The 22,100-nt window shown below is 35.7% G+C and overlaps 1 protein-coding gene across 1 annotated transcript; it reads left to right on the top strand.

Moving 5' to 3' along the window:
* Positions 1 to 332: 332 nt before the first annotated feature.
* On the top strand, positions 333 to 9,808 carry LOC105390351 (kynurenine 3-monooxygenase). Its single transcript, XM_048623685.1, has 10 exons — positions 333 to 635; positions 956 to 1,025; positions 3,590 to 3,783; positions 4,201 to 4,249; positions 4,528 to 4,615; positions 4,708 to 4,879; positions 7,837 to 8,088; positions 8,361 to 8,591; positions 8,952 to 9,113; positions 9,544 to 9,808. The coding sequence occupies exons 1-10, from the start codon at positions 579 to 581 to the stop codon at positions 9,610 to 9,612; spliced, it is 1,344 nt and encodes a 447-aa protein (XP_048479642.1). The 5' UTR covers positions 333 to 578; the 3' UTR covers positions 9,613 to 9,808.
* The last annotated feature ends 12,292 nt before the right edge of the window (positions 9,809 to 22,100 follow it).

Here is a 22,100-nt window from a genome sequence, read left to right as displayed (position 1 = left end):
TAAGTAAAAGGACCAAGTTATTCCTAAGCGTAAAAAGCTAGCTTAATGACACCGTCTGCAACATTGAAGTACATTTAAAAGCTTACCAGAATATTAAAAAACATAAACATTTTGTTAAAACTTCCTATTGAATGTATTAATAAATTTAGGCCATTTATAGTCAGAATTTTGTAAATGGAACTGTTTCTTTGAACGTGAGTGTATTTTATGATATAACTATGTGACGCAAGGTGTGCATTTAAATGTATAACTACTTATAAAAACTACTTACTTATCTATAGCACAATTTATTATGTGCAATATATAAAGTGTTTATTAATGATCACGGCATCCATCACGACTACGCAGCTTACGTCTGTGACAACAACATAACAAGTCAATCATAAGGGCGGGTGGGACTGATATAGATATACCGACATGGTGGGCTCGTTACGTAAAGATATATGACATATGCGTATTCAATGAATATATCGTTGTTGTTCTTTAGTCGTGAGTGTACCGGCATCCAGAATAGAGGCCTTGACCGCAGATAGAAGCGAGAATAGTTTATTAGTTTTGTTATAGCTTGTGTTGTAGCTATGGCGGAAAATGGATTAAAGAAGAAACTTAATATAGCAGTGGTCGGGGGAGGATTGGTAAGTACCTAGACATTCTTTTTACACAATTTTCCTTCCTTATTTTTTTTTCATATTTTTGATTATATTATTTTGTTGTAGGTAAGGTAAGTAGTATGAGGTTCGTATAGGAAAGAAACTGTAGGTAGGGGTGGGTTCAAGTTTACAATTAATAGAAAGCCGATAATGTTTTCTGGCTGATAAACTTGGAAGATTGCCTTGCATAAAAGAACCTCAGGATCCTATGCTGTTTTCTATCCTTACCTAAGTTATAGAATTAATTTATGTAGGTAGGTACCTAACATTATTAATTAATGATTATGCATTGCATATAATTGCAGGTAGGTTCACTGGAGGCACTATATCTAGCGAAGAGAGGACATAATGTGAACTTGTACGAATATCGGGAAGGTGAGTTTGACTTGTTTACATTAATTACTGAATATATCACACCTCATTTTACATCGGCGGGGATAAAAAATCTCGCTGACGACTTTCAAACACTCGAGAAATGAAAGCATCGTAGGTAAGTACCTACTTACTACTTAGGTATTTAGGTGATGTAGGTGACTTGTAAAAATATCGTTTCAATTCAATTCGTGTTATTTTTTGTGTTACTTACCTCAAGTCTTTTCGACTGGGTGAACAGATTTTGACCGATTATTTTTGAATTACGCCTATTGTGATCCTAAAGTTAAAACATCCTTATCATAATCATAAGAGTCATTAACTGCTACATAATCGAAATACAACATAAGTATGTTGTACTTACCTATACTTAACATATTATTATTGACATGCCATTTTGCAGGGGCTCTAGCTAGCCCCGTTTGATAATCGAACTCAGGACTTTCGGTGGTTTGTAAAGTAAATAAGATTATCTAATCAAACTATTCAAGACCAATTAAGATTTAATTGATATATCAATTCAACAGAAACTAGATAAAGATCTTAGTTTTTTTTATCTGGTAGCTAGTTTAGTTACCTACTTTCCTACAATGGATAGGTACTTATATTTACCTACCTACTTGTGAGTGAAAACAAAACACTCCTGACATAATTACATCATAGTCTATTGCCAATAGGGAATATGCGTAATTTTTTTTTATACTTTTATTGGATAGTTTTACATCACTTTATTATAGTAAAAAAAAATTCAACGCCAAAATAAGTAATTTAAGGTATTTTAAAGAAAGTTAAAAAATTACAACCATCACGACCACTTTGAAATTCCCGTCAGGATGGCGGGCTGTCGTGACGTCATAATCGTTTAATTTCACGGCTCAGAATAATGAGTCCCGTCAGTCGGCATAGATTTTTTACCTAATCAAGTAATCACAGAGTACTTTTGTATTTTCAACAAACCAATGTTGTCATGGTAACAAACGAAAAAGGAAGTGTATAAAGTGTGATCAGTGGCTGTTTTGTAATGGTAATAAAGTGTGACCAGTGGCTGTTTTGTAATGGGAGCTCGTAAATAGCTGCTAGTAGCTCTTTTGAAATGGGAGCGCGCAAACCAGAGGACCTTTGTACACAATATTACCCTATTATGGCAATATGAATATAAAGTAATATTTGTATTGTATGTAAGTACTTACTGTAACTTTGGTTCTCAGTAAGAGAGACTAGGGTTAGTGGGTCAATCTATTCTATTATCTGTGGGGGTGTAAGAACCTGCACCTGGCTCTCTTGAATGGAACCATTGTGCATATCTCAAAGGTCTAAACCCCCTTATCTAAACTATAGAATAAGAGTATAAAAATATATGCATATTTACCTAATATTTGGGCACACGGCTCTCGACTTTTCAATAGTCTTTGCTGTCCTTTTCCGCAGCTGGCCACAGTTTACTCGTTCATACTGCGTAATAAATTTAATGTGTCCAGTTCTTCTGATTACGAGAATTCTTCCATAACTTAATTTAGAAAAAAATTACAACTTTTGAAATATACTAACGACTGCCATTATAACCTAAAAGTAGAAAGAGCAACTTGTGTCATGTTCATGTCATAATACTTACAATACAAATTTAATTTTATTGTGTATTGCATATGGAGCATATTTGAGTGGCTCGTTGACTAGCGAATGGCTGTTTACGCCTCATTACAATAGAACAACTAGTGGCAGCCCATACACTACCAACAAAAAATATAAAAAGTCCTAAACTTTGCAAACAAACAAGCATATCAAACAAGAAGTGGAGAGGTTATAGGAGGCTAGGATCTACTCGTATTTGAAGAATTTTTATGTGATCCATCGTATCTGATCACAACGAGCATCACAAATACTCGGTGACATTAACATTTCTTTGTTTACACTTGACATTTATTTAACTATACGCAAACGCAAAGAAGTTATTATTCTGAGATTGATATATAAAGAATTATTACGTCACATCCGCCCTAAGAAAATGGGTGACGTTTCTCGGAAGTTAGAATTTACCGAAGTTTTTTTGTACTTTTCAACTTCATTTACTTGCTCAAAAATAAATTATAATCAAAAATAATGATGGAGTCGTAGTTATGGAACAACAAAGTTTATTATAAATAATATTTGACCTTTATTTGAACCACTTGCATATTCCCTATTTAACAAATTCCAGTACCAGAATCAATATTATGAAGGTCACAAGGTGAACATAATTATTATGGTAACTTGATCCTGAATTGACCGCTAAACCAAATTAGGCCACTTTCACAAGCTAAGCTACCACTGCCAGTGACAACTGTGCGAGATCGTGCGGTAGGTAATCTGATGTGTAGACGTATCATTTTTCTAGCCTATGACAAGTAAAACGAATATTCCACTTTCTTAAAAAACAAAGTCGTCAGAATAGACAATATCCAAGGTTTTCATTCATCATAATTATGTATTCTCCCGTAACTTTGTATCTATCGTCCTTCGCCTCCATTCCATTAATCACCCCATCCTGTTTACCACAAATAGTCCGATTACATAACGATAATCTCCCCCAGACATACGGAACACACCACAGGTCAGAGGGCGGTCCATAAACCTGGCGTTATCTGTGAGGGGACGTACGGCCCTCAAGGATGTCGGGCTTGAAGACCACATAATACAGAACCATGGGATACCGATGAAAGCTCGCATGATACACCGGACGGACGGGTCGACGTATGAGATACCGTACGATGCGAGGACGAATCAGGTTTGTGAATACTTGTTTCGGGAAACTTTTTTCATTGCTGTTTTCTTAGCCAGTTATAGAAGGTATCTGTAGTCTGCTGTGATTGTCACTTATCCTAGTTTCTTAGTTGACAATAACAAGTTCAGAACAACTTATGCATGAAATGCAGCGCTGTTTGGTTAAATTGTTGGTTCGCATGACTTAAGTTGATGCTTAGGTAGATTTACTCAAGTGAGGAACTGGCCCAAGTCCCATTCCGAAGCCAGTTACCAAATCTGGATTCGTAATGGGAATGGTTTCCATCTGCATCCTATAGACGTATAGCGATTTTAACAGTTCGTAAGTACTATAAACATTTGTAAGTACTTGCTTTATGCATTATTTATCATCCCGTCGTCTTTATGTTTTTCATTCTCATATCTTTCTTTTTTATTGCAGTGCATCTACTCGGTAGGCCGAAACTACTTGAATGGACTCGTACTGAAAGGTCAGTTCTAATTATGTATCTATGAGGTCAAATGGGCACATTAACATGATGTTGAGCAATTGAGTCCAATTAATCATTGGTACTTGTGATTTTTTGTTGCAAGTTATTTTTATTTATTAGGTACTTCTTTGTAACAATAAAAATAAAGTGTGCATTGTGCATTGAACTAAAATATTTACTTATAAATATTTATTTAGTTCGCAACTAATTAATTGTAAAATGACTATATGCCTGTTTTTTATAAATAAATAAATAAAAATAATAAGTAAATTTTACAGAGACTGAAAACTACAAGAACGTCGAGAAACATTTTAATCACAAACTAATTGAAGCCAATCTACAAAAAGGTGCATTAACATTCCTAAAGTAAGTGAAATAAGTCTAGTTTACATAACATACCGTCAACAATAAAATTATTGTTTTCAAGAAAGAATATGACGTTATGTTAAATTTTACAGCACAGACACCAAAGGTACAGTTCAAGTGAATGCAGACCTTATAATCGGGGCTGATGGTGCATTCTCCGCTGTACGCAAGGCGATGATGAAGCAGCCTTTGTTTGACTACAGTCAGAAGTACATTGAACACGGCTACCTGGAGCTCTGTATTCCACCGACTGAAGATGGCCAGGTATGTCCTAAAACTTACGATTTTAGGTATTAAGATTTCCAGTGACTGCAGTCGCCGTTGCAAAGGGAGATTGAAAATCTTCGGCAAAAGTTCGTCGTCGAAGCTGATTTCTGGAAAAGATACATAATTTTAGTTCAAATCCTAATGTATGGACCATCTGATAGGAGAACACAAAACAGATAAGGTACCTCTTAAAAATTTCAATGGCAAAGGTTAGTAATGATAACGAGGAGCCCAGGAATAGTATAAAAAAACTAAGCCACCAATCCCTGAGTCGAATGCTGTAGTAAACATTGGATTTAATCTTGCATGCAAGATTTCCCCTTGACGTTATATCGCGCAACTGTTTTTCCATCAGTCCACTCTCAAACAGTAATCTTGTCCGATAGCTGAATTTCTTCTGCAGTATGGATCCTCGGTGGAAATAGACAGCAGTGACGGCGTGGCTGGCGTACTCAACGTACTGCAACGTTGGCTTGCCTACCTCGTCCACATAATCACACTCATTAAGACGATACGTGTAGTCCATTTCAATGGTATACAAATTACTGTCTCGCGAAACCTTCCTAAAACTCTTAGCCGGGTCGTCGTGCTCCGTTTTACAATCGCTTTTCGGCAGCTTCTGGTTGAAAGCAAACAGAACGAACTCTCTCGTCTGCTTGGAGCAACAAAACCTGTAGCCGTTTTCCATCACATACTTCATGTCTTTCACTTCATTTGGGACCAAACGAGCTGTAGTCAAGCTATATAGGGCTGTCGTATAAAAGCTTATGATGAAAAATGTGAAGAAAATCCAGCAGATCAAAACGCTTCTATACAATTTCCTCTGGTTCAGAGTCTTGCTTGTATTAGCGAAGAAATAGCCCCACAATGTGATGATTAGATATGACCGATCGTAGAACTTGGTTCCAAGTTTCTTTCCTATGTATGACACGTAAGAAGCCATGAAAAGTATAGCCGTGAAAGCAAGAGCTATGGAGATCCACGTGGTTGCGCCAAACTCCTTGTAAACGTGTCGCCATTTCCTCTCGTTACTGGTCTTCGTATACAAGTTGTAAGTCCCGAAATAGTATCCCCAAATAAAGTCAAATGTATCCACTCTGTTCTTTATTAGAGACATCCCTCCAGCGGCAATGTCTGCTTCACCAGTTCTTAAATATTTGAACACTCCAGTGAAAGTGCCATTTTCTAAAATAACGCCATAGCTTTCATTAGAGCCAACAAGAATATAGTTAACAGAAAACTGTTCAGCCGCAGCTACAGTTTCTATGATAAACTGTTCTAGGCCAATTATTGGATCTCCATCGTAGTATTCATATTTTTTTGATTCGTAAATAAAGTTTGGAATGTCTTCATTGGCAGCTACAGTTATAGTGCAGTTGCGTAGATCGCGCGGCGGATTTCTACGAAAATAATATTCGCTTTTCTTAGAGTTTACGAGGCTACATGGTCCCAGATCAATTATCGCACCAAAACTCTTTCCACAATATCCATTTTTGAACGGATCAAACGTGTAAATGTTTGCATCATTCCCTGATTGTTGAATCACTATACTATTGAACATGTAATGTTTATACAAAATATGTAGGGTTTCGTTGAGGATCGTAGTATTTAATTTCTTTATCATGATAATAAACCGACTAGCAGGGCGCCAGTAGGGATTTCGTATCAAGCACTTGATACTTGTATGTAATATATCGATCTCTTTAGCAAATATCACAAAATTTTGTGAATTATAAGTATGATCACAATTTTGATAACTTTTTATAACGTTTTCGTATCGATACTGGTGGCTGAGAGTTTTGATGAAGCTGTGGAATTTGTGATTGAAGTTGTAAAGCGTGATGGTTTGTTTTGCGGGGAAGAACTGAACCACTTTCATTAAACATTCTGCATTTATATATTTTTCTTTCTTGTAAATACGATCGTAAAATGTTGTGTTAGTACTGTAAATCAATTGCAGGGAATTTACTGCTAGGAACCAATGAAGGAGGCCCATTCTAATGGTTAGTGTGGTTTCGAGGACCAGCGGTAACTGTTGGATATTGGGTGGTGATAGATGATATGTAGATCATAAAAAATCATAATATTTACCTCTTTCAAATATGGGCACTTGTTTTTCTTCGGTAGGTAAACATCCTTCATAATTAATGATTGGTGTATCAGCTGCGCTCCAAATTAAAATATGTACTTCATTGGATAGAATACCTATCTCCTATGAGTTTGCAGCTACAATTAACTTTACTATTCTTTACTAATAAAACTTAATCACGGCTTGTGAATTGCGATCGCATCGTCGCATGTCAATCATTTTGTAAATACATCTCTGATAACATCTATAGGTAGGTACAAGTTAATGGCTTTCTAACAATTAAAATCACGATTATGTCAATTTTCCTTTGAGGATTATTTCAATGTGAATTGGTTTATTTAAAAAAATATATTAATAATAACAACTATCTATGCTGGTTTTGTACGCTAAAAGCTAGTACTTAAAATACACTAAACCTTAAAGGAGCTTACAAAAATACTTAAATATATAGTTAGTAGGTATACTCATATTAGGTACTTTCATAAATACCAAGATGTAGATTGTTAAGTTGAACCAATATTAACTGAACACAAAGCAAAGAAATGTAACGACATAAAACATTGATAAATAGTTGGATGGCCAGTGATTTATTAGTTTTATAACAATACGTCGGGAAATAGCAAACATGTTTAATAAACAAGTGAGTGATAAAAAAACTGTGTAATTTTTAAATGATTTTCATGTTTTTTTTCCGTTATGACACCGTGGCCATCTCAATAAGAATCCTATTGGTTTTAAAATTGCGCCACATATATCGCTTGTTAGGAGTTATACAGATTACAGCTGCTTCCTTCCCGGCCTAGTAGATAATATTGCATCAATTACAGTAAGGAACATCATCACATTCATATTTTTTGTCCTATAGTTTCAGATGCCAGCGAACTACCTCCACATCTGGCCTCGCGGCAACTTCATGATGATCGCGCTGCCCAATCAGGACTGCTCGTGGACCGTCACTCTCTTCATGCCGTTCCAAAACTTCAAAGCCATCGACTCTGAGGAAACTCTGTTAGACTTCTTCACCAAATACTTCCCTGATTCAATACCGCTGATTGGTCGGAAGAGATTGGTTGAAGACTTCTTGGGAGGGTCACCGTCGCCGTTGCTTGCGGTTAAGGTGAGCTTAGTAAATTATTCCCTATTATAGCTTAATGACAGTACAGGTTGTTGTAAAGTGGTATAGTAAGATAAAAGGGGTAATTCTGCTGGCTATCCTGAAAAAACTCCCCAAAAGCGAAGTAAGCAAGTTAATTAAGTGACCAACAAAGTTAGGCTGTACAGAATTAGACCCCCTATCACCCGCTTTCGGCTTACTATATCAATTTTGCAATACCCAGTATAGCAAATAGAAATCGAAGCTTCACACCTAACAAACACCAATCTTTCCAGTGCCGCCCATACAACGTAGCCGACAAGGCTCTAATCATCGGAGACGCGGCTCACGCCGTGGTCCCGTTCTACGGACAAGGCATGAACGCAGGGTTCGAAGACTGCACCCTGCTGGACCGCCTGTTCCAGTACCACCACGACGACCTGGCCAAGATCCTGCCAGAGTTCTCGGAGACCAGGTGGCGCGACACGTTCGCGATCAGCGACCTGGCTATGTATAATTATATTGAGGTGATTATGGTTTTTGTAATAAGATTGTGCATGTGCATCGCTTTTCTTTGTGTATTGGATTACCTATATTGAAAGTACAGAAGAGTATTCAGTAAAGAACAGCTGAACTCGCGAAAATAACACTGAAAGTTGATAAATATCATGTCGGGAACCTTCCGTCAGGAAGTGCACTCATAATTCCACCGTGTATTTAGTGGATCTGAGAGTAGGTAGTAACTTTTTTCCCGGAATTCCCTAAGGAAACACTAAATCCTTTCCAAATTCAACATTTTATGGATGTATGGACGATATTCCAATACCTACTGCTAAATACTTCAGTAGCTATGCCCTAAATTTCTAACCCATGTATCCCCCTATCAGATGCGAGACCTGGTGACCCGCCCCTCCTACCTGGTGCGTAAAGCCGTGGACGACTTCTTGTTCTGGCTGCTGCCGGGAGTGTGGGTGCCGCTCTACAACTCCGTCACATTCACCACCATGCCCTACAGCCATTGCGTGAAGAACCGAGAGTGGCAGAACACGGTGAGTCAACCATCACCCCGTGTATGTCCACTGCTGGACACAGGTGTCTCCGAAGAAGCACTACGGCTCTCTGCTCTGTCGTTGGCCTTAATTATCCAGCCACTATCGGCCACCAGTCTAAGGATTAGGTCCATAGGTGCAGCAGGCGGGATAGCGTCCTATGCTACGCGTTCTTGCTTACATTCTTTCACTACAAATTATTTATTTTGACCAATGGACAGTATACATTTTTTAAGTCCCCTTCGCGGTGCGGGTTGAGGCGCGGGGGGAATGTGCTGAAACTTGCAACGCCATAGGTCTTTTAATTGTGGCAAGGATACGCTCCGAATCTCGTCTTATCACTCGTTCATGAATGTGTTTTTGTCAAAACAATCCTAATAGGTAACTTTTTATTCATAATCATTGATCTTCATCTTTTTTGTTGTTGCAGGTACTTTTATACTTGTTCTACTTCATCATCTTCTGTGTTTTTGTGGGAGTGTGGTCTTACTTGAGATAAATAGTTATTTAGTTGGTAAGTGAATTGTGGTTTTACTCGTATAGGCATTTATACCTTACGATGTTTTTAAGTTGAGTATTATGATGTGCATTTAAAATATTTTATATTATGTAACTATTGATGTAGTGATAAATATTTAAATGTTCTTTGTAGCTTATATTTATTGCAGTGAGCAGTACAATATACTATACCAATTTGAAATGTTAATGTTTATTATTTATACTTTAAATACATTAATTATTAAGTACTTCCTTCAAAAACATCCTTCAAAAACAAGCTCCGACAGCACTACTTAAATTTATCTTATCCTGATTAGAATGCAGCAGCAATTATTTATTTATTTTTAATAATATTTATGTATTATTATAGAATATATAGGTATATATTTATTATTAACTATGTAGGTTTTATATATTATTATATGTAGGTGTTTACATATCGTTTATACTTTATATTAATGTAGTTTATAAATATCTCTTATTTTCACACGCTACCCTTTTTCATTATTTCTATGTCCTTTCAATTTGGTTGTCTGGAAGAGATTACTTTTAGTAATAAGGCCGCCGTTTGTGCTATTTATTTTCTGTTCATGTTTGTAATACTGTTTCTTTTTGTGTGCAATAAAGAGTATTTTATCTTTATCTTACTTATTATATCTGCAAGAGTTTGAGAAATATGTGACGAAGGTTCCTAAATGCATCCAGTTCCGCCTTGTAGGCTCTCTGTTGAAATTGCTTACGAGTATTATAACTAACTAGTCGAATATTTTTCCCATACCCAAGTTCCCATAAATGTAAGCTACAATTTAACAGGATGTAATTAGGAGTAAAGTAAAACAAAGCATCACACACTAAAATTTAATATTGAACTAACTAAGTAGGTACATTATTAAAAACCAACTATAAGACGTGCTTGAACAGTTAACAAAAGGGCCCAAAATTTTCACTGATTAGCCAGGTATATGTTAGGCTTACTCAAGTATTCAAACACAAAAACGATTGCTGAGCAAACCCAACCAATGCTTATAACACTGAACGGAATCCTCAAATCCTTCAAGTTGAATTTATGGAAAACCTTAACTTTGTTATGACAAAGCAAACTATTCTCAAACCTGATCTCCTTCTCCTGTCGCGTGAACAGTCCTGCCTCGTACATGTGACGAGTATATTTTTCAAACACTTTAACAAAAGGCGACCCTTTATGAAAGAAAAGCACTGTGATAATGTTTCCGAAGAAGTACCAGTCTTCCATTTTCTCGTTGCCTTCCTCGTCGAGGTAGTCGCACTCCCGCAGCTGGTAGGCGTAGCCGGCCTCCAAGGCGTAGGTGTTGGGCTCGGCCACCACGGTGTTAAAACAGTCCTCCGTGACCTCACACTCCTGGCGATCCCGCCCAGGCGGCAGGCTCTCGTTATAAGCAAAAACAAAAAACTCCCTCGTCGTATTACTAATACACGGCTCGTACTTATTCTCCACGAAATAATTCAAGTCCTTAGAAACCTCCGGCCATTTGTTAGCAGTAATCAGACTGTACAACGCGGTGGAGTAAAAGCAGCAAATGAAAAACGTAAACCAAATCCAACACACCAAGACGCCTCTGTATAATTTTCTACTGTTCAAAAGGGAGCTCGTGTTTGAGAACATGTATCCCCAAAGTATGACGACTAAGAAGAAGGGCTCGTAGATCCTTAGTCGAATCTGATAAGAGAGGTAAATTATGAAGAAGGACAAAGCAATTATGGCTATGAATGCTCCAACTATTAACAGCCATGTTTCGAATCCGAACTCTTTGTAGATGAACTTCCACTTCTGTTCGATGTTAGCTCTCGTGAAGACATTGTAGGTGGCGTAGTGGTACCCCCAGACGTAGTCAAATAGTTCTGCCCGGTTCTGTATTAGCATGAATCCTCCAGAAGAAACGTCTGATATGCCCTGTTGAGTATATTTTAATATCCCAGTGGCAGTGCCGTTTGGGAGCACTATACCATATCTTTCGTCAAATCCCACATACTTATACTCCAGAGTGTAGTTTTCCTTCTCAGCTACGTTTAGCATAATGTACTGTTCCAAACCCAGCAAGGGTTTTCCGTTGCGAATGTATTCGCTGGTAGGTACAATCACATTTGGGACGTCTTCGTTGGATATAACTACGAGGGAACAGTTCCTCAGATTGTGTTTGGGATCGTCTTGGAGGAACTCACTTTTTCGTTTAATAAAGTCGCTACAAGTTCCTATGGTAGTAACATTATCGAAGCGACGACCGCAGCGACCGTTAGCAAAAGGATAGTAGGTGTAAGTGATTGTTTCCTGCGATCGTCTTGTATTTATGACAATCACATTGAATATTTTGTGCCTTAAAAGTATTATGAAAATGTCAGACATCTCTTCAGAGTTATCGTGGTTTAGAATCACTATGAAACGTTTAGATGGATTCCAGTAGATATCGAGTGAGAGGCAGCGTAGGGTTTTCCGTAGTTCTAGTGTCCCGTTTATAGATAGTATGTAAACATTGGTCACAAAATTCATACCACACTGATTTATGCTTCTTAATGTGAAAGCACGGCATTCTATGAAATCTTCTCCATCGCCTGTGGATTGTCGCCGTTCCGCGATATCAAATGAATCGCTTCTGAAGTTCACTAGAGCAATCTCTAGACCACAGGGCAATACGTTAAATACTATTTCTTGCAAACAATCTACAGTCAAAGCAGCTTCGTTGGAATATTTTGGCATCATGTTCTCATACGCAGAATGCGCACCGAGAAACGAACAAAGGAATAAAATATATCTTAGCAGCAGCATTATTGAAGCTAGCCTTCTTAAAGTAGCTGTTCACAAAAGTAAAGACTTTGATAAAAAAAGTTTTGGAAAGCGCCTAATAGGAATATCATTTATTTTCTTAAAATGATAGCCATTTGTAAATTTCTACCTAGTCATCATCTTTGTCTTGATTTTTATTTATAGTCCTATCAACAGTTTAAAGACACATTAGTTTACTTGGTATGCTGCTATTATTTGTAGACAATTTGATCCTGTTTCATTTGATTGATTTCGTACCCATCGTTTAACAAATAATTTCAGAATGTTGATTATATGGTAGGTATGCGTATATAAATCATGCATTCGGGTATCAAAACAGGATTCAATCAATCCTAAATTTATGACCCAGGCTGAAACTAAATAATTCATAAAAAAACATTTATTAGATCTACCTACACCAGTTTATGTTTTTGATAGCATTATATTAACTCATGTTACATAAATACATTTATTATGTACATAAGCGTAATAACTACTTAGTCAGTGGGGACTCGCAAAATGTCGCGTTTTATAATACCTATTCCTAGCTAGATTATTTTTTCTCTTTGATCATCTAAAATAAGTACTACACTGTGGGAATTACCTAAATCCCCTTTTCTTCTAAACTATACCTACTATTTCTTGCAAAATTTATATTGCATAAGTTGAAAGCTCGTAATTCTGAACAATTTTTACTGTATGAAACTTGTTAAGTAATCAGTAAAAAAATACTAATCTACACTACGAAGTTTACGTTTCAACAATCTTTTTATTATTATTTTTTTATTTTTAAAACACTTATGCAAAGTTGTTGAAAATAACTTACTATTATGGTATCATCACCTTTCTGTAAACTTTTTGTATTTTTTTTCGAAATCGTTTATTAATTTGGTGTTTTTGAGTCCTTTAAAAGTAATTGTGATTTAAATGAAATAAAAATACTTATTATTCTTGCCCAGTGTAAGTTTCAGTATTACTGTAACTAAGTATGTACTACATTTTTTATATTAAATCTAATTTTGTGTGTGTAAGTAGTTGGGGATTTGGGTTTCTAATTTAACTTCTTCAGTACCTTTAAAAAAACCTAGTGTAAATGATAGTTCGTCTGAGGCTTATTGAAGAGTAGCTAATACTTATTTTTCATTAACTTAAAAAAAGATTTTTTAAATTTTGATAATGATTTTCTACGTATGCTTTAAGTATATTATTATATTAATTGGTATAAAGTATGTATGTAGGTGGCTTTACTTCCAACAAAAGTAGACCGCAACGTAATCTTAAATAAGAAATATGAAAAATTGGGATTGTTTGATGTGACCTATAGTTAATAAAAACTAATTACTCAGAAAACAATATCTTTATTGCAATTACCATAAGTTTCATTGTACATTTCAAGGGTAAAGTGCACATAAAAGACTAGATAGGTATTTAAATATATTGTTTCATACGAATTTCACATAAAAATATGAAGAAAGATATACCAGATCCAACAAATAATATCATAAAAGCTAATTTCAAATCACCAAGTCGTAAGTTGTGAAAAACATTCGTAGTTTTTTGACAAGTTAGTTGATTTTCAAGACTAATATCGTTTTCTTGTTTCCTCAACAATCCACTGTCAAACAGAATACGGACATATTTTTGGAAAATCGGCGTCAGCACGGATCCTCTATGTAACATGAATACCATCACATGATTCCCGGAAAACTCTTGTTCATTCAGCAGTTTATTACCTTCGTCATCGTAATATTCACACTCCCTTAGTTTATATGCGTAGTCTACGTCAATAGCATACGAGTTTGTTTCTTTGGAGACAATCGATAAGCTATCTTCATTCCTTTGGCATTCATCTCTTTCACTGCTATTTATACTCATATTGTAGGCAAATTCAAAGAATTCTTTTGTGCTTTTACTGACACATGGTTGGTATCCTTGCTGAACCAAATCGTTAAAATCATGATAGTGAGAAGGCCATTTATTTGCAGTTATCAAGCTATACAAAGCTGTTGTGTAGAAGTGACCGACAAAAAATGTAAGCCAGATCCAGGACACGAGGACGCATCTAAAGAGTTTTCGGTTATTCAATCTGTCGCTTGTATTCGCAAAGAAATATCCCCACAAATGTAAAATTAAGTAGACACCATCGTATAGTTTTATGCCGATTTTGTTGGCGATAAGGGTGATGTAGTACGATAGGGCGAGGATGGCGAGAAAAGACGATGCTATCAAAATCCATGTCCCAGAACTGAATTCTCTGTATACGTTTTTCCATCTATTGCCAACTGTTGTGTGAGTGTATAATTTGTGAGAAGCATAGTAGTATCCCCAGACATAATCAAACGCCTGCACTCTGTTTTGTATGAGAATAAGTCCTCCGGCTGACACATCTGATATGCGGCTTTCCAAAAAGTTTAATCCTCCTGTCGTTGTCCCATTCTTGTGTATTACACCGTAAGCCTCTCTTGGTTCAAGCATTTTATAGTGTACTGAGAAATTTTCAGCTTTAGCTACACTTTCTATAATGACTTGTTCTATACCTAGTATCGGTTGGCCGTCTAGTTCGTATTTGTCTCCAGGTATGATAAAAAATGGTATGTCTTCCGTAGCAGCTACTACTATGGTGCAGTTACGCAGGCCGTTCTTAATCTTTTTAGGAAAATATTCATCTGTATTATTTTTAAGACAGTTGCAGTTCCCCTTTTTCATGACGGTCCCGATCTTTCTTCCACATCTATGTTTCCTGAATGGGTTGTATGTGAATATTGATGTTACATTTTCATTTTGCAAAGTGGCCAATAAGATCACATTAAAGACATTCTCGTTTAGTAGTATTTTAAATAGTATTTTCAACATTTGCTTGTCTACAGAGTATGTGACTACGATGATTGCTTTGCCGGTTGAATTCCAATAGACATCTAGAGTAAGGCAAGCCAAGCCATCTCTCAATTCATCTGCATTATCTACTAAAATTATGTACACGTCGCTATGTACATGCATATTGCACCTTTTAAAATTTCTTACTTCTATGTTGTAGCACAATCTATGATTAACCGAGTGAATGAAATTAAAAGTATCGATTCTTAAGTTGACGTAGGTCAATATGTCACCACAAGGCACGACATTTTTTATTATATCTGATACACATTGACCGACAGCTAGTTTTAATGCAGGGTCGGTAGTGAGGAAGTGGTTGCTAAGACATGGTTTTATAACAAAACACGATAGTATAATACTCATTTGTTTCACATTTAGCATTGTCGAATGTGATTAGTAGATTCACTCGATATCAAAGTTTAGATCAAACGTGTTGACTTTACAAAGCGAACAGTTATTTTAGAGTGGGGAGTTTAGCGTTTCATGATTAATGATGGCAATAGCCAATGTATATGTTTATGCATGAATAATGATCCTTGTTTTCTTCAAAATGAGTAAACTAGGTACTTAGAAAATTAATATTGGAATTCTTGATGATTTTTCTACAGGGTGTAGGAAAAAGGACAAGCCAAAGGGGTGAATGTGTGAGGATACATATTATCAGAATAGATATTATTCTGTGGTACTTATGTCTTAATTAAAATTTCATTGCCATATTAATTTGGGCTGCTACGAAACATCTGATAGCCACTGTAGACTTGACGTGGTAAGTTTTATTAACTTACTGTCGGTGTTTAACTCCATCTAGCGCTCCGTCTGAGTATTCACAAGCGCAGAGCTTCAGTTAGTGCCCATACAACTGTATGCAGACTGCGTAGACTACTACAGTATTTGGCCTAACACTCGCTAGATGTCGCTACCAGTAAATTTTAAACGTATTTATAGTGAAATAAAATTAAGTATTAAACTTTCATTGTTAAGTCAATGTATTCCTTTAGATGGGTGATAGAGGAACATATTTGCAGTCGATTGAACCAGATTGTGTCTTTCAATCAAATAGAAGATTCAACCAGATGACTGCGACATAGATAACACTACCTATTTTTGAATTGACAACATTTCAAAATTTTATACAATTGAAATTCGAAAACCATTTAGAGATATGGCTCTAATATTCACAAAAAAAATGTTTCCGATTTTTCTATTCATTTATTTCAGAGAAAAACATAAAAATCTAAATTATCATTCGTGACATCACGATGTGGCATAATAATTAAACGCGCTTTTACTTCTAAAACATGAACAAAAAAAAACATGTTATGACAATGACAAACATCACTCAAATGTCTGTCACTTTTATGTGTCCTTGTCAATGACGGAAGTTCGTGATTGGTCCTTGCCACAAAATAAAGTTGAAGTTGAAGTTGATTGGTCCTTGTTCATGTCAAGTTAATGTCATCCAACTTTTTTTTTTAGGTTAGGCAGGCAACGAAAATATTTTTATCCAAAGCCTCGACGTGACGTCACTCATACTATAAATATTTTGAACTTTGAAATTAAAAAAATATATTAAAACATAGAAATATGAAGAAATAAAAAAATACGGGTCATCTAAATTTGTGATATCTCTTCGAAAATAAAATAAAATCAGTGAGCATTTTATTTGAAATGTTGTCAATTGTTTATTTTGCATTAGTAAAATCTGAACAAAAAACTGATAGTAAGTACTAAGTAATTCATGTGTACATTGGAGTGGCAGAAAACTGCACATGGAACATGCACCTGTTAGGAACTGTCAAGTCTTCACCGAAGATACTTTAGATCAATCTCAGTGCAATGTCGTCCAATACATTACTTACAAAACACAATTTACACTCCTCATGTTGACTAAGGACTAGTTCTTATTATAAAGCACTAAAGTCTGTATTTGCAAATCAAATGGCAGCAGTAAGATGGCACGTTGAAGTTGGAATTTATAGTAAACATGCAGTCATTATTCATGCGAAATGAGATGCAAGTTGTAAGCTTATAGTGAGGTTTGCTTACTAAGGTGGACTGGGCATAATGTATGGGTATTGAACAAAGCGACTCCGGTATACTTAATTGATATTACGAAAACTGCGAAACTTTACCACACTACTTTTATATTAATTAGAATATCATTGCATATTTCTATAGTATAACATTTGGCAACTAGTAAAGCTCGACGACATGTCGTCGTCGTATGCTGCACTAACCTTAAATTGTCGGCCGCCAATTCGCACTTTCTTATCATATACCTCTCCTTCTTCCTAGTCTTTTCTTAAGTTTTAGTCGGCTTTGTGCGTCATATCCTCATCCACTCATATTTTGTCCACAGCATTAAGTCCACCCTTTGTACTTTTATTACAAATAATTTGTACAATAAAGAGTTAAATAAATAAATATTTTCTTTCACACAACTTTCACACTTTCTTTTCATATACCTAACAAGGCCAATTTTAAGTTTTATGTGGCCTAAATAATAATATAAACGAAGCAAAGTGCACACCACGCACCGCGAGCTGCAACATGCAACAAAAGTGGTAGAAATAAAACTGAAAACTCATTTCCTGCCGGACGGTAGCCCAGTTGTTCTAGTGGTTCTGTTACGTAAAACAAAGTTTTATTTGTATGTGTCTACATAGATTCCAGATAGGAAAGCTTAGGGTCTAATATTTAGATATAATCAGTACAAAATTGCTAGTTTAAGAAATGAGCTAAAGTTTTACTAGTTGCAAAGTTAACAACAGACGGAAATGACTCTACAGAACGCCTGAAAAAAATATTTGAAAATAACAGCCCGCTATCGCCAACTTGTTTTGACACTAATTACTAACCCTTCAAGGGTTATCGTAAAGTAAAAACGAAGTAATTAGTGTCAAATTAAATAGGTTTTGAATCCGAAACAGAATCAGAACAAATCTGTAAACATAGCTTTACTATCAGTATATTGCAAAAAGTGCTCCAAAAGTTTTGCGAAGTTGTGTACCCAACTACCCTCCGAGCTCTATGCATAATTTCCCCCCTAAATTCCTTGATGCAGCGGAATCCAGATTTGTCCGCGTCACGTGAATAATGCGTCTTGTTGTGCAAATAGCGCGAAACGTGCTAGGAAGCAGCGCTTTCAGCTTAACCGCACTGCTTTATGCTGGGTACAGACCGGCCCAACGAACGCGCAACGATGGATATTTATCATCCATAATACAGGGCAGATTGCAGCAACGAATGTCAACGAAACCCGTTCGTTGGCGTTCGTTTGGCCGGTCTGTACGCAGCTTTAGATGGCACCCGAAATGTCCCGCCATTAGGTACACGTTACTTATGGAGGAGCAACTTTGGAATTTATGGCACTCTCCAAAGAGGTCGGTATTTGTTTATGTGGGTGAAAGGTTTTAAGAAAAAAAGAGGAGGTTATTTTTGTGATAAACAAATAATGTACCTACAGATTTTAATTACATACTTATGTAGTTTAGTGTAGAGGATTACTTGGACTCAGTTGGTCGATTTTACCTTTATGACTGGAAAAATTGCTCTTAGCAAGTATGTAAGTGAATATTATGAAAAATAATAATCGTTTGCGAGAGAACTATGCCCAGCACTGGTATAAAGATGATAATGTAGATTACAATTAATTATTACACACGGAATATGTATGCAATAACATTTCATGTTTACCTAACAGCCCTGAAATAACAATAACTTGGCCCATGCTCTAATGTGTTGGCCATCAAGACATTCCCCGAGTTCTCTGCCTTCCAATTTCAAAATTCGAAAAGAGGCGGTCTCCAAACTTTTGCATTCCAAGTGGCCAGTCCCCAGTCCCCACGAATGGAAGTGTCTCGCCGTATTAATTGGCCCCTCGATTTGAGAACAAGAAAAGAAAACTATGAACTATGCTGACACTAATGAAAATTTATCGGCGGCATCTCTCCGACGTAGTTACGAAGCCTAATATAACGTCGGATTCTTGGGTGCTCGAATTCGTGTGAACTTTATTCGGGAACTTAGAGATAGCACCTATAAAATAATGTACTCCAATACTACGTTTTGATTAATATTTTTAATCGACTCCGAAAAAAAAGTAGGAGGTTCCCAATTTGTCTGTATGTATTTTTTTCTGTAAGTATGTAATGTACGAGTATGTTCACCAATATATCCGCCATTTAGACATCGATTTTGATAATACTTTTTTTTTAAATTAATTGTAGATATTGAATAAATGTACCTACTCATGTTCGAAAACCTCAAAGAACTTATTATTACAATACAACAGCTTGCATGCTCATAACCATTAATAGAGCAAGTGTTTCTCCGAAAGCACTTACTTTTTACATCCAGCGAAGGTTTTAACAAAAAGTTAATAAATGCACCAAAAGATTTTTTAAGATTTCTGGTAAACATTGTAATTGGTGGTTTCCTCAACGTTATTGTGTATGTTTTTTCTGGGAATCTTAGTAAGTCATACTTACCTAAAAGGAATAGTAGTAGTGCCGTTAGTACTTAGTACGTCGTAAGTATAGCTGATGATTTTCAAATGTGCCTTCTTACCGAACTTTAATTATATCAAACACCGATTATCCTTTTAGTAATTATTTCCAGTAAATTTAATTCGTCGCGTAATACCGACAGATTAGTGCCAATGTCAAGACGATTGGCTACGGACTTAGCCATCACAATGCGTTTTTATTTTATAAAATGCTGTATGTTAAATCCTGTATTTAAAATGTTGTCCCTAAGCACAATTTTATTTTATAAACCCTAAATTGATTTCAGCTGCTTGTATTAGGTTTATTAATCATTTTTGTAATTGCATGGACCTTTCATCATCATCACGACACACCACGTCCTCACTGCTGGGGCACGGGTCTCCTTCCAATGAAGGAAGCCAATGAAGGAAGGGACTATGGACCTTGGTATAGATATTTTGTACAACTACAACTAACTATACGTAACTACTTACATGAAAACTTAAGAACTTTCGACCTAAAGAATTATTGTTATTATGATGTAAGTACATAAGGTAACCTTATATATTGTAGAACTTGATATTATGGGTAAATAAGGCGTAGTTAGTTTTTACATATTTTATCCACGGACACCGGACAGTCAGTTGTACCAGAACTTTAGAACAGCAAAGGCAGATGTGAACTTTAAATGATTTAATTTACTTTCTGCAGGTGATGCAGAAATGTTTATTAAGTTGACTACCTACGGTATTTTAAATTTCTTTCATGCTTTTTATTACTTTTTTTTTTTTTTTACAACTTTTTTAGCAAATTACACTTAAACCTAATTATGGTTGTAAAATACACCTAACTAGTTATAAAATTAAAATATTTTTATAACATCATAGTATATCTCTATACTACAACGGCTTGATGGGAAAAGTAGGATAGTAAAAATCTACCTACCTACCTATATTCTTTTAAAAATAAATAGTTAATTATTAATACATTATACAATTACGTTACCTATTCGTAACGCTACACCTCTAAACCATTTAATGAATACTAAATTGCTATAAATACCACCGTATCATGTTATAACAAAGATGTTTGATGACTGTGCACATGCGTCCTTATAAACCATCCTCAGAGCTCTTATTAAAGCCCTATAATAAGCTCGGCTCTACCCGTCTTAGCTGCAACCAATTAACAGGAGTGACCGTGCAGTCGATGCTACAAACCGATAAACCGTTTTTTCTTCTTTTTTTAAAGTTCCTTTTTTAAACAGGTGCAGCGAGACTTGTTGCTCGCCTGACCTTGAATTAGCATGTTAATCTGCCTTTTTAATGAGATGTGCTTTTACTGAGTGAAGAGCTTTTGCTAGCTTTTTTAACTGTTGAAAGTAGTATAATTATAAGTAGGTACGGTAGTTGTTTGAAATTAATAACTTTCCCGAAGTAAAATAACAGGGATGAATCGGATCTTGCTGACGCACTATAATTATAACATGGGGGGTTTTATGTACAATTATCATGTTCCATCATAAAATTAGGTATTTTTGTCAAAGGATGTCTTCCGTAATTAGATAAAAATATTTTTTAACTTATATAAAATAGATAGATTAGATAAGATAAGATAAAAGTTTTAAAACTCCATCATTTCAAATATAATATATATATATATTATATTTGAAATGATGGAGTTTTAAAACTTTTATCTTATCTTATCTAATCTATCTATTTTGTATATATGTTTATAACATTTTGCCTGTTGTATCTCTATCGGCTAAAGCTGTATTTACTTTTGCTCTCCTCACTGGTAAGTTCTCATGGGCGTCATTAGAAAAACATAAGCCATGTGTCTTACTTAGCTCCCCTAAAACAAACAAGACTGATCAAAGTAAACTCCATCACGCCCACATGTGTCTTATAATTTACAATTTATTCATCAAAGACACATTAGTCAAATCATCAAGTTCTCCAAAGGGTGAAGGCATGGTGAAGGGATGATTTTGAGCGCCGAGTTTTTAGTCTTCATGTCTATTTTAGGAAAAATTTGACGATACCATCAACTATGTTGGTTCTAAAATAAAATATGTCAGGTTATGTCGGGTACCTACCTGTCTATGGGATTAAATTTCACCCTGTATTTTAAAGACCTTGAGGTCTTCTCTATTTTTCCTTTATTATAGAATCAAGTAAAAAACAATATCTATATCAGTAGAATAGCTGTTACAACTTTAATAGGTCAGTCAGTTTTCACCGATTTCACTTCCGAATAGTTGGGATCGCTATTGGCAGACGATTCTCATTAATATTGTTAGCGCATTGTTACCATTCTTCCTTCTGAAAT

The sequence above is a fragment of the Plutella xylostella genome, chromosome 10 (assembly GCF_932276165.1).
Source record: "Plutella xylostella chromosome 10, ilPluXylo3.1, whole genome shotgun sequence".
NCBI lineage: Eukaryota > Metazoa > Arthropoda > Insecta > Lepidoptera > Plutellidae > Plutella > Plutella xylostella.
This window is presented reverse-complemented; position numbering and strand designations above follow the sequence as displayed.

Bases quoted from the DNA above. Each gene is read 5' to 3' on its own strand.
- LOC105390351 (XM_048623685.1), top strand. From the start codon at position 579: ATGGCGGAAAATGGATTAAAGAAGAAACTTAATATAGCAGTGGTCGGG. The intron at 636-955 runs GTAAGTACCTAG...ATATAATTGCAG, and splicing joins CAGTGGTCGGGGGAGGATTG to GTAGGTTCACTGGAGGCACT. The intron at 1,026-3,589 runs GTGAGTTTGACT...AATCTCCCCCAG, and splicing joins CTTGTACGAATATCGGGAAG to ACATACGGAACACACCACAG.